Source organism: Diplodia corticola (genome assembly GCF_001883845.1).
Source record: "Diplodia corticola strain CBS 112549 chromosome Unknown scaffold6, whole genome shotgun sequence".
NCBI lineage: Eukaryota > Fungi > Ascomycota > Dothideomycetes > Botryosphaeriales > Botryosphaeriaceae > Diplodia > Diplodia corticola.
This window is the reverse complement of record NW_017971485.1, coordinates 36426-48626: the sequence shown is the minus strand read 5'-3', so window position 1 is coordinate 48626 and position 12201 is coordinate 36426. Positions and strand designations below refer to the sequence as shown.

Genomic DNA, 12201 nt, shown 5'->3' with positions numbered 1-12201 from the left:
GAGTGCGCTGGAGCAGGCGTCTTCGAGAGCGTGCAGGTGCAATTGCGGTCGTGGCCTTGGAGCCTGGTCGACAGCTGGTGCTGCGTAGCACGCGCCCGCGCTCTGTACTGCCGAGTCCACGCCCGCACGCGCTCGAGGCGGCCACGACTTTCCGTGACGTTGACCACCCCGGCCACGCAGGACCAATCACTTGCGGGAGGATAAGCGTGCCCATTCACCGACAAAGCCACTCGCGCCTGTCCACTGCGACCCTCCTGCCGCTGTCCAAGCATCCACTTGATCGCCGCAGCGTTGCGCTCTGGGACGTCTCGCCCGTGGTTTTCTACGGCCTCCAACGACCCCCTCGTGTGCCGCCGCTTCGACGCCCTCCCGACTCCGTTTCATCACTGCGCGCACGTCGCACTTCGGCTCTGAAAAACACACACGCCCACCAGGCACCGGCCGCACACCATGACGGACAAGCTCACGAGGTACGCACACCGAAGCCATTCTGGCCGAGTTCGTGCGAGACTGACTCTGCGTTCAGAATCGCTATTATCAACAGCGACAAGGTGCGCCACGCCGCGCGAAAGCCCCGCCAACCCCGCGGTGGCAGAATTTTGAATGTTCTCGCACGCTAACTGCAGGTGTCGCATACAGTGCAAACCCAAGGTACGAGCGCACCCCGCCACGCGCCGCGACCGTCGCTGACTCTGGCCCAGAAATGCAGGCAGGAATGCAAGAAAGCTTGCCCCGTCGTGCGCACTGGCAAGCTGTGCATCGAGGTCGACCCAACGTCTAAAATCGCCTTCATCTCCGAGCGCCTGTGTATAGGATGCGGTATCTGCCCGAAGAAATGCCCGTTCGACGCGATCAACATCATCAACTTGCCCACGAATCTGAACACCCAAGTCACGCACAGATACTCGGCGAACAGCTTCAAGCTGCACAGGCTGCCTATGCCCCGTCCCGGCCAGGTTCTTGGTCTTGTCGGAACAAACGGTATCGGCAAGAGTACTGCGCTGAAGATTCTCAGTGGCAAGTTGAAGCCGAACTTGGGCAGATATGACAACCCGCCTGACTGGGAGGAGATCCTGAAGTATTTCCGTGGCTCAGAGCTGCAGAGTAAGCGTTCAGTCCGGCAGCGAGCAGCAGTCGATGTGCTGACGATGTTTAGACTACTTCACGAAGGTTCTCGAAGACAACCTGAAGGCCATCATTAAGCCCCAGTATGTCGATCAGATTCCCAAGGCTATCAAGGCCGCCGACAAGCGCGTGGGAACGCTCATCTCCGGCCGTGCGGCGAACAACAACCTTGACGAGGTCCTCGACGAGCTGGAACTGAGGCACATTTTCGACCGCGAGGTAACTCAATTGTCCGGTGGAGAGATGCAGCGTTTCGCCATCGGCTCTGTGTGCATCCAGAAGGCGGATGTGTACATGTTTGACGAGCCTTCCTCTTTCCTCGACGTCAAGCAGCGTCTTAACGCTGGTAAGATGATCCGCAGCTTGCTCCGTCCCGATGACTATGTCATTGTTGTCGAGCACGATTTGTCTGTCCTTGATTATCTTTCGGATTTCGTTTGCGTCCTCTACGGCAAGCCCGCCGTCTATGGTGTCGTTACCATGCCTTACTCCGTTAGAGAAGGTATCAACATTTTCCTCGACGGCAACATCCCCACGGAAAACCTCCGCTTCCGTGAAGAGTCCCTGCATTTCCACATTGGTGACGCGACCGAGGACTACTCGACGGACAAGTCGCGTGGATTCAATTACCCGGCCATGGAGAAGACGATGGGCAACTTCCACCTTGCGATCGAGCCTGGCAGTTTCACCGATTCGGAAATCATTGTCATGATGGGAGAGAACGGAACTGGCAAGACGACCTTCTGTAAGATGCTTGCCGGTGCTCTCAAGCCCGACAGCGGCAAGACCGTTCCCCCAATGAACATCTCCATGAAACCCCAGACCATCACTCCCAAGTTCCAGGGCACCGTCCGCCAACTGTTCTTCAAGAAGATCAAGGCTGCTTTCCTCAACCCACAGTTCCAGACCGACGTGTACAAGCCCCTCAAGATGGACGACTTCATCGACCAGGAGGTTCAGAACCTGTCTGGTGGTGAATTGCAGCGTGTCGCAATTGTCTTGGCCCTTGGTATCCCCGCCGACATTTACCTCATTGACGAGCCCTCGGCGTATCTCGACTCTGAGCAGCGTATCGTCGCCTCCCGCGTCATTAAGCGTTTCATCATGCATTCGAAGAAGACTGCCTTCATCGTCGAGCACGATTTCATCATGGCCACCTATCTTGCCGATCGCGTCATCGTCTTCGACGGCAAGCCTTCGATCGACGCTCGTGCGAACACTCCCGAAAGCTTGTTGACTGGCTGCAACAAATTCTTGAAGAGTTTGGATGTCACCTTCCGCCGTGACCCCAACTCGTACCGTCCCCGTATCAACAAGTACAACTCCCAGATGGACCAGGACCAGAAGTCGGCCGGCAACTACGTAAGCCAAACCCCTTCCCCCTTCAATTTCATCTCAATTTCATATTCACTGACATTCCGAATCACAGTTCTTCCTGGAAGAAGAGAGTTGAAGAGGCTGTCCCAAAGAAGGACTACAAGCCGCCTCATCGTCACGACCACTTCCCACCTCCTTCGGTTAGCAACAATGGCGTTTATGGGGACGGAGCATTTTTAGGCAATCGCGGCGGCGGAAAAAAGAAAGCGAGCATACAGAGGCGGGGTAAAAATGGGCTCCCTGAGGAGGAGAACGCGTCTGACGAAGATGACGATGACGACATACACCACCTGCAGCGGTCTACCTCCTGTGGTCGCGCCTCGATGGCGTCATTCCCACTGCTGCCGCCGCAGCTACCTTTGCCACCGGGATTGTCGGTCTTCGTGGTGGTGTAGTTCGTGCGCGTGCTGTATGCATAGGGAGTATTTGCGTCTGAGATAAGAGGTTCCACTACGGGTCAAGCTAGGTGACCAGCTGCTTTACTTAATCGTCATCATATATTATTTCTCTCCATTTGACGTCCATTTGCACGAAAGACCGACCTTGCGCATAATTCATTAAAGGAGAGTTCAAATTTGCATTGTCCTATTTTATGGGAAGTGCTAATCCAATCAAGATGCCTAGAATGGGCAGCACCGTATTGTACACTGGAAGGGTTTCTTCGTGATCTCGGTGAGACAAAGAAGGGCAAAGTAACTGCATCGTAGTTTATAGACAGGAAGCCGCCAAAATCAAAAAAATGCTTTTGACATACCAGGCTGTCCTTGCTTCTTGATGATGCGAGTTTTTTTTGGGGTCGTTCTCTTCCCGAACTGCGATGAGAGTGAGGATAAATGTGAAACAGATGGGATGAGGGGACGAGGAACTGTTAGCGGCCAGATAGCAATCGAGGAGTATGTAACTCGGCTCCGGGGGGAGTAGTTGCCTGAGTGTCGCTGCACTCGTCGTGCTGCCAGCTGCTCGTGCTGCTTAATCCTCCTCAATCTCACCCTCCTCACTGCCCGAGCGAAGAGCGGCGTCCTCTTTGGGCGGTTCGGCAGGCTGGGCCTTCTTCTCGGGAGTCCTAGATCTGTGATGGCGAGGGGAGAAGGTACGCTCACGAGTTTCCCTACGAGTTCTCTGTAAAATCCATTAGTATAGCCCATTCTTCTACCCGCAGACGGCGGTGGCGGGATGAATGCACTGACCTTGGCATCCCGCTTGTTCTCCGGGCTCTCGCTGTCTCTCCTGCGCCTCATGCTGCCAGCTCTGCTGTCGCCGTAGTCGAGTTCGCTAGCCTTCTCACGCGGGTCGGCACGGCTGATGTAAGAGCGTTCACGCTCGACATCGCGCTCTCTGCGTTCGCGATCATAATGGCTCAGGCTACTGACCTCTCTTCTGTCGCTAACGTAGCGATCGCCACGCCAATCTCTGCTGCGCGGCGGCGGCGACAAGCCAGTCAGGCTGGACTTGCGGTACTGGCGCTCACGGTCCGCTTGCGCTTTGCGGCGATCCGCCTCGTAGGCATCCGGCTCGGGGGTGCGGGTGCGATGGCGGCGGCCATGGCCGTTGCGGTAGTCCCGGTCGCGATCCCGCTCACGGTCACGGTCCCGTTCTCGATCACGTTCACGTTCACGTTCACGCTCACGGTCGCGATCACGCCTGCTGCGGTCGCGTTCGCGCTCGCGCTCGTGGTCGTCCTCCTTCTCCTTCAAGCGACGCAAGTGCTTGTCGAAAGCAGTGCGACGCAGCTCGTCCGATTCCAGCAGTCGAAATTCTTCGAACTTCTCAAGGCGAGGACGTACCTGCTCCCATGTGTCTTCCAGAGTGACCGGGGGCTCCAATCTCTTGATACGAGAACGCAGATTATCAATGTGCCGGCGCTGGACACGCTCAGCTTGATGTTTGTTAGCTTCGGAACGCTGCTGCTCCTTCTCCTTTAGACGCTCAAGGAGAAGCTTAAGGGAGTGGTCATCGAGAGTTGCTGTACGCCTTTCAGATCGCATCAGTGGTATAAACTCATCCAGAGTGGTACTTTGGGTGATCTCGAAGCGACGCTCCTATACGTTGTCAGCCACAATATCTCAAGAACAGCTTCTTTGCGGGGGAAACTCACTTCAAGAACTTCAACGACATCATGTCTCTTACTCCGCAAGAAGCGCTCTTCTTCCTCGACAACATCCCAGAACAAGTCCAAAGGAGTTGAGCCCGCCTGGCCCAGCATTGCAACGTAGCGGGGGTCATTCTCGAGGAAAGGGTGGATCTCTTTCCACTTCGTTTCAGCTTTGATCTTGCCGTCACTGCGGAGCTCTTTGAGCAGCGCGATGAATTTGTCCCGGTTCTGGCGCTCACGCCTCGCTCTGGATTGCTTCTGCTTCTGGCGAACCTCGTTAAAGCTGCGCTCAAGAGTCTTGATGTGGGCCTCGAAAGCCTTCAGGAGATCCAACTTGCTCAACAACTCGAACTTCTCATCACCCTTGAATCGCTCGTGCTCTTTGATCACGTCCCGGACCTGTGTCCAACGACTGTACGGTTCGAGCTGAAGTTCGCCAAGCAATGACGAAAGCTCCTCACTGGCCTGCTGGCGACCCTTGGCCTCAGTCTCGAGGTGCGTCTTGTAGAGCTCGCAAATGTACTCTTCGAAGAGTTGCTTCCTCTCTTCATCGCTCTTCGCAGAGCGGTAGATGGTCTCGCCCTCGATAATTGGCTTAGCAGTCTTCCAGCGAGTGTAGTACTTGATCTCTGGGTGGCTCCTTAGCATTTTATTGAAGTCATTGCGAAGCTTGGCAAGCCGCTCCTTCTCGCGTTCCTTTTCCTGCTCGCGCACCTCAACGACGTATTTCTCAAAAGCCGCCTTGCGATCCTTAGGGTCCTTGATGGCGCGATACTGGTCGTCTCTGATGGTGGCGCGCATTGCTTGGTCCCACGTCCAGTCGGGATGGACACCGGCACGTTTGAGGAGCTTCATGAAGGCGGCCTCGGCATCGTCGTAGGAAGAGTACTCAGGGCCGGTCTTTGAGTCGATGGATGGCACAGAGCGCAAGCTCTCCAGCTTCTCGGACTGCGAGTAGCCTATCTGGCGGTCGGCAGGCGCGCGGTCGGGAGCGTCTCTGCTATAGCCATGTGAAGCAAAGGTAGGGGCGGCGCCAGCTACAAACTGGGAAGCAGGCGCTGCGGGCGGACGAGCAGGGGGCACGGATGCGAGAGCAACCTTGAAGGCCTCGGGCATTTCCCATGATGACTGTTTGGTCTCGGTGTTGTACCAGTACTTCTTGCCGCCGTCGGCGGTGTATTCCTTCCACGGGAGATCTTTGAGGGCGCGCTGCGGGCTGTCAGTTTTGTTGAGGGCAGAAGAGGTGGGGGCACCAACCTCGACGGGGGTCAGAAGCTCGTCCGGCTTCGTCCATTGGGTGACCTTGGTCTGAGAGTTGTAGTAGTAGACGCGACCTTCGGCGGTGCGCGCCTCGGCCCAGAGACCTGGCATTGGCGGAAGACCGTTCATGGCGACAGCAACCCGGGGGCAGGCGACGTTGTGACGGGCAGCGCGCGGGCAGACGCGTCAAGAGTGGAGGGTGGATGGTGCAGGGCGGGCGAGTCGCAGTGACGAGCTTCCAGGCGCGCGGCGCTGGCTAGTTTTGCGCGGGCGGTGAAGGCGGCGATCAGCGCGGCGGGGCTTGGCGCGAGCGTCAACACCGCTGCTGTCCCCTTACCATCACCCCGGCTCGACACCCTCTCGCTGCTTGCAGACTGCACTCGAATCAGCTCGCCGGCCCGAGGAACCTGCCCCCCGCGCAATTCCGCCCTCCCACTCCCCTTTGTTGTGCTTTTGCCCACGGGCTGGCGGCGAGCTGCACATCCAAAGCTCCGCCCTCAGCCAGGCCAGCTCCCCGTCCCGCCTTGCATGACAGGAACACAAGATGCACCATTCTACATAAAGCACCGGCATCCCAATCAACCATGACGACAGCCAGGCTTCCGGGCCACTCGCGCACCACCAGCACTGATTTTTCTGAGACTTCCCTGGTCGAGACCGTCGTGCCTGCTGCTTCGGCCGCCGATCTGCAGAAGTCGCTCGCTGCATGGGACGGCGCCATAAACGAAGCCAGCACCTCGATCCTGCCTTTCCAAGCCCAGAGGCAGTTTCTCTTCTTTGGTATGTGCTTGGAACCGGGCACAGTCCTGAAGCAAGCTTCTTACTCATTCCTAGGAATCTAGATGAACTTGTCCCGGTCTACGTGGTCCTCCGCACGCCGACCACCGATGAGAACACCCTCAAGTCCTACCTGGGCCGACTTGCCATCAACGTCGAAGCTTACGCTACGTCGACGGCTCCTCTGTCTCACGCAGGCACTCCGCACGCACCCCCGCTAAAGGAACTTCTCCATTCTGCCTCCGTCCTGAATCCAGCAGAGCCGGTTCTCTTCTCTTCCAAGGGCGTCACTTACGAGAACGGCAATTCTCAAGAGTATTGCTATGTAGCTTGGAAGGTTGAGGTCTTCATAGGTAATTCCAGCACTGAACGACTCTGCAGATCATGTCTAACTGACTCTAGGGCACCCGCGATCAAGACTACCGAAACCGGTGGTTTACTTCTCGGTAGGGGCGTCTCTAAAGCCTGTGCAGCAGGTCAAATCCGAGGTTCTGGATGACGAGTATCTACCGAGCTTGGCTCCTCTATCAGGCAACCTGTTAGAGGCTTTTGCCAGAGACCCTGCCCTCCGGGGGGTAAAACCGCATCTGTCCGCCTCGCGCATCACCAAAGTCGCCCCGGCCCCGTCGGTGGAGCGCGACCTTTTGCGCCCGCTTCAGAATGCCAGCAGGCGGACTTTTCGGGCGTTTCCGGCGCTTGCATGGAGGATTCGGTACACGAAGAGCTACGCTCCAGTGTCAGACCTCTCGATTTTCGCATCCTTCGATTTTGAAGTAACCGGAATGGCTGGCTACAGCTTGAGCCTGAACGAGGTTGAGCTTGCTCTTTCGGATGGCCGCGTAGAGTCGTGTGGCGAGAACCTCGGTGGCGACTACGAGCATGTCTACAAATCCGGCGATCAAGTTGCCCTGTTGTACAAGCTGATACCTAACGATGTGTCCAAGGATTACACAGTGCCCATGAACATCCACGCGTTGGACGTCAGGATAAGAGCAAAGGTGCTCCTATCAGAAGAATGCCAGCCAGAAGTCGCAATCGACTGGAGGACAAACGTAGACATCGCCCACGTGCTCAAATCAAAACTCCGGGTCCCAGACCATCTCCTCGGACGTTCAGCGCACCAGAGGAACCTGAGCAGCATTAACTCTACTTCCTCGTCGAGGCAACTAGGACCCGATTCTCTCCCATACATGGAAGGCGGCCAGCAAGATGGCTCGTCGGCAGGCATCATTGACGTCGCAGTCACCATAGTGGGGCCGGAGCGTGTCTACGTCGCGGAGCCCTTCGTCTGGGACGTATTCATTGTCAACCGTTCTGACAGGGAGCGCAGGCTGGAGTTCCAGGTCGTATTCAAGGATCTCGCTGTCGGGAAGTCGCCAGACTTACTTCTCCACACGTCGAGGGGGCTCCATATTGGGTAAGTCATTCACTATCCTGTCTGGTGGCGGAGCTGTGCTGACTCGTGGTCAAGTACGCTGGGGCCATCCGCGTGCAAGAATACGCAGATAGAGCTGGAGCCATTCAAAGATGGGATACTCAACCTGGAGGCTCTGCGCCTAATAGACCTACAGACGGAGGAATACACGGACATACATGACCTCCCAATCATTGTGTCATATGAACGATCTGGCGGAGCATGAAATGCAGACGATAAATGCTGCGATTTGCAGGAAGATATGTCGGAGGATGCTCTTGGGATCAATGCATTGGACGCGTTTCAGGCTTACGCATCCCGTGACTGTTGTTGGGGCGGGTTGAAACTGGCAGCGATGCCTCAGATAAGATACCTAGATGAATAGAAATAATAAAGAGATGCGAAGGAAGACACGGCGCAAAGGTGAGTCGGCCTTGTCGAGTGTTCGAGTGCTGGGGAGACAGGGTTGGGTGGGGAATGCAGGGCTGGGATTGGCAGCTGATTAGAGCAGAGCCAGAGTAAGGAAGCGCGGGACGAGCGACGACTCCGCCTCGCAACACCACCCTCCGGCCAACTTGCGTGCTGCACCGCCCTCCTGCGCACAATATCCCTTGGACCAGCACCTCAGCGCAACCGCCGCGATCAGACGATACCCATTATCCGTGTGCGGCGACACAGAGCGTTGGCTGCACCTCCGCCACTCAGCTGCCAGCCAGCTTGCCCTCGCCCAGGAGCGCATTCGCGCCTACCACCGATCCTCACAACGACGTCACCACAAGCCGGGTGCTCCACCGCCGCCACACTTTTCACAATGATTGAAGGGCAACGACGTCGCCTTCTGCGCACTCTCAACAGTCGCTATATCTACGGCAGTATTGTACGTGCTCCCCATGGAATCCCGGCGAACCTTGCGCCGTTTCTTCCGCTGCCAACCTGGTGCTGACTCTGCCGGCCGCAACTCCAGCCTCTCCTACACGCTATCGTCTTCCTCCTCCAAATGGCCGCCGTATCTATCCTTTCGCGCAAGTTCAACACTTACTATGCGAACCGACCGGGTAAGTCGACGCTGAAAATATCCGGCATGCGATGCGCCGCTGACTAGCTGCGACCAGTTCTTACAACCATGATAACGAATGCCGTACGTCATCCCTCGTCTCACCTGGCGCCCTGCCACGATGCGATACTGCGGTAGAACCACGATGCTTTTAGGTACTAACGCGGCGATAGGTCCTCGGTGGCATCGCAGACACAGTGGCACAGTCTCTGACAGCAATCCGAGAGCGAGCGGTGCGCAAACCAGGAGGCGTCGACAAGGATGACTTCTTCGCCATTGAGATTCATGAGCTCGACAAGAAAATGCCGTACCCTGACGATGAGCTCATTCCGGATTCAAGGCGCCTGCCTCCTCCATTCGACTTCGAGAGGTTGACGAGATTCATGGCCTATGGTTTCCTGATGGCGCCGGTGCAGCACAAGTGGTTTGGTTTCTTGTCAAGGAACCTCCCCATCACCAAGACTGCTAAGCTAGGCCCGGCGCTGAAGCGTGTCGCTCTGGATCAGTTCATCTTCGCACCGTTCGGTATGTGTCTGACAGCTTGCATCATGCCCATGAGAATATGGTCACTGACCGTATCTGCTTCAGGTCTCGGATGCTTCTTCACTTTCATGACTGTTGCGGAAGGCGGCGACAAGCGCGCAGTGTTGCGCAAATTCCAAGATGTCTATGTTCCATCGTTGAAGGCCAACTACGTGGTGTGGCCGGCGGTACAGATCATCAACTTCCGTCTAATGCCCATCCAGTACCAAATTGTAAGACGCCCGCAACACCAATGTCCAGGACAACTGCTAACAGCCCCCTTTCCATAGCCCTTTGTCTCCACCATTGGCATTGCGTGGACCGCATACCTTTCTCTGACCAATGCCTCCGACGAGGCCTAAGCGAGATAAAGCAATCCTAGACGCTTCCGGACTCGATCCGAGTCCCCACAAGCAGCTACTTTTTCGACTTCCGGAATCGAACCAGGTTCCTTTGCACCTTCTCCTAAGATGAGTTACAGCGTTGGGGGAGGGGGTTTGGACGGGGTTTGCTCCAAGTTTTATCTTGCAGGGTTGGGTGCATTTACTGGGCGCAAGGGTTTGTCGTTGGTGGTTCTCATACCGTACTGCTCTTGCTGCAGTTCTTACGACCGTGTTGGCGTTCTCTTCAAATTGAGTCTGTGTTTCGATACAAAGAATGGTCGCTAGATGATGCATGCATGTTTGTGAAAGGAGATGCAAACGTTGATGCAGCCACAAAGCGGGCCCATGGAGAAGCCAAGACCCAAAAAAAAAAAAGCTTATTAGGAAACCTCGAGGATATAGCCATGGGGCAGAACAGGGGTGCACCACTCGCGGTTGGTGCAAAAGTGCCAGGGAGCCATCAGACGCGGCGCGAAACGAGCGCGAGCGCGTCACCCGCGCGCCAGGGCGCTTCGACCCTCAAGCAACACGGCTGGCTTAACTGCGGCTGTCGCACCGCAGAACGAGCCCCAGTAAACAACACATTCCCCTCCACGACCGCATATCCGACCCTCATCTACCACAGCATTCTTACGCCAATCCTCCTCTGGCTGCTTGCTCCTATAACCGTATCTCTTAGGATTCCAATCGCATTGCCTGTCTTTGCCACTCAGAATGAACTCGCGGTCGCTCCGACGCCTCGCCGGCGACCACGCCACGCTGCACGCCGACCTACCGCCCAACTATCTTTTCGCCCCGCACACCGACTCCTCGGACGACCTGACGCAGCTAGATGTGCTGCTGGCGGGACCGGAAGGTACGCCGTACGCGGCGGGCGTGTACCGGCTCCACCTGGAGATGCCGGCGACATACCCATCTGCGCCACCGACGGCGCACTTCCGCACGCGCATCTGGCACCCCAATGTCGAAGAGACGACGGGAGCCGTGTGCGTCGATACGCTCAAGCGCGACTGGCAGGCCGGGCTGACGCTGCGCGACGTGCTCGTCACCATCAGCTGCCTGCTCATCCAGCCCAACCCCGCCAGCGCGCTCAACGCCGAGGCCGGCGCGTTGCTGCAGGAGGACTGGGACGCATTCTGCCGCCGGGCGCGGTTGATGACGGGCATCCATGCGCAGGTGCCGAGAGAGCTGCGGCAGTCGGTGGAGGAGGCGAAGGCCCGGGGGGAGGAGAAGTTGGAGGAGAGGAGCGACGCGGAGAAGGATGCCGCGCAGAGCGACATGGCGGCCGAGGAGCAGCAACGGGCATGGGGAAAGGGAAAGGGGAGGAGGAGCACCAAGGGCAAATCAAAACCGACGCAGAAGGCGTCGGTGGCTGCAGCAGCGGAGATGGAGGAAAACGTCGGATCGAGGCGCGAGTCGGACGACTGGATACCGGCACCGGCCAGCCTCTCAACACCGGCGCCGCCGGCCATCAACACTGCGGGCACGTCGGCAGCGGCTGGCTCGTTCGAGATGCCGAGCACTCCTCTCGCCAGCATACAGACGCCCGGCACTGCAAATGCACCTGTGCGCATCACCAGGCATACCGCTGCCAGTCTTGCTCAGCAAGCCACGTATCAAACCCCACAGCTCGCGGTTCAGTCATCGCATAGCCCGGAGCGGCCCTCCTCCAGCTCGTCTTCGCACGGATCGCTCAATGGCCGCTTAAACACTTTGTCCTTCGGTTGGGCGCCAGAGAAGGCTGCTGGGGCGCCGAGATTCTCGCCAGAAGCGGCGCGTAGGGAACGGCATGAGATGCGGCGCTTCAAAGCTGCAGGGTATTGTTTGAAGAGGTACAACCGTGGGGCCTTTGGACCTCGTAGAGGGCTGAAGAGATTGTAATGCGGGGTTGTCCAGTGCGGCTTTTTGACCTGGAGTTCGGCTGGGGGTACTGTTTCTGGCGTTGCATGACGGACTGGGCGGTGCATTAGCGAAGGCGCATGTTAATGTCTTGAAATTCGGAGCGGCGTGTCCTGGAGCTGACGCACTCTTAATGAAGAGGGACCTACGAACAACGCAAGGCTGGCTGTGCGATACGATACCTGAAGAACCAACCAACCATTCCTACGAAACGTCTCTTGATGTGCTTGTGACGGTTGCGATGAGCTGCGCAAGCGAATGCATCATGCGTGGCATTATTGTCGTCTCAACCGAAATA

At 57.1% G+C, this 12201-nt stretch overlaps 5 protein-coding genes across 5 annotated transcripts; 4 read left to right on the top strand and 1 right to left on the bottom strand.

Moving 5' to 3' along the window:
- Positions 1-450: 450 nt before the first annotated feature.
- BKCO1_600021 (translation initiation factor rli1) lies at positions 451-2578 on the top strand (the record flags this gene model as incomplete). Its single annotated transcript, XM_020277861.1, has 6 exons — positions 451-470; positions 527-551; positions 640-651; positions 702-1104; positions 1157-2487; positions 2555-2578. The coding sequence occupies 6 exons, from the start codon at positions 451-453 to the stop codon at positions 2576-2578; spliced, it is 1815 nt and encodes a 604-aa protein (XP_020133752.1).
- An 893-nt stretch (positions 2579-3471) lies between these two features.
- Positions 3472-5983, bottom strand: BKCO1_600020 (formin binding protein; the record flags this gene model as incomplete). Its single annotated transcript, XM_020277850.1, has 3 exons — positions 3472-3621; positions 3690-4541; positions 4598-5983. 3 exons carry the CDS (start codon positions 5981-5983, stop codon positions 3472-3474), a joined length of 2388 nt encoding a protein of 795 aa, XP_020133751.1.
- Positions 5984-6438: 455 nt separating this feature from the next.
- Positions 6439-8271, top strand: BKCO1_600019 (trapp ii trs65; the record flags this gene model as incomplete). The annotated part of the gene is made up of 4 exons (XM_020277838.1): positions 6439-6634; positions 6697-6984; positions 7034-8048; positions 8103-8271. 4 exons carry the CDS (start codon positions 6439-6441, stop codon positions 8269-8271), a joined length of 1668 nt encoding a protein of 555 aa, XP_020133916.1.
- A 585-nt stretch (positions 8272-8856) lies between these two features.
- BKCO1_600018 (mpv17 pmp22 family protein) lies at positions 8857-9983 on the top strand (the record flags this gene model as incomplete). Its single annotated transcript, XM_020277827.1, has 6 exons — positions 8857-8922; positions 9010-9100; positions 9158-9183; positions 9273-9624; positions 9688-9854; positions 9912-9983. The coding sequence occupies 6 exons, from the start codon at positions 8857-8859 to the stop codon at positions 9981-9983; spliced, it is 774 nt and encodes a 257-aa protein (XP_020133917.1).
- A 735-nt stretch (positions 9984-10718) lies between these two features.
- Positions 10719-11885, top strand: BKCO1_600017 (ubiquitin conjugating enzyme e2; the record flags this gene model as incomplete). Its single annotated transcript, XM_020277816.1, has 1 exon — positions 10719-11885. One exon carries the CDS (start codon positions 10719-10721, stop codon positions 11883-11885), a length of 1167 nt encoding a protein of 388 aa, XP_020133918.1.
- Positions 11886-12201: the final 316 nt, after the last annotated feature.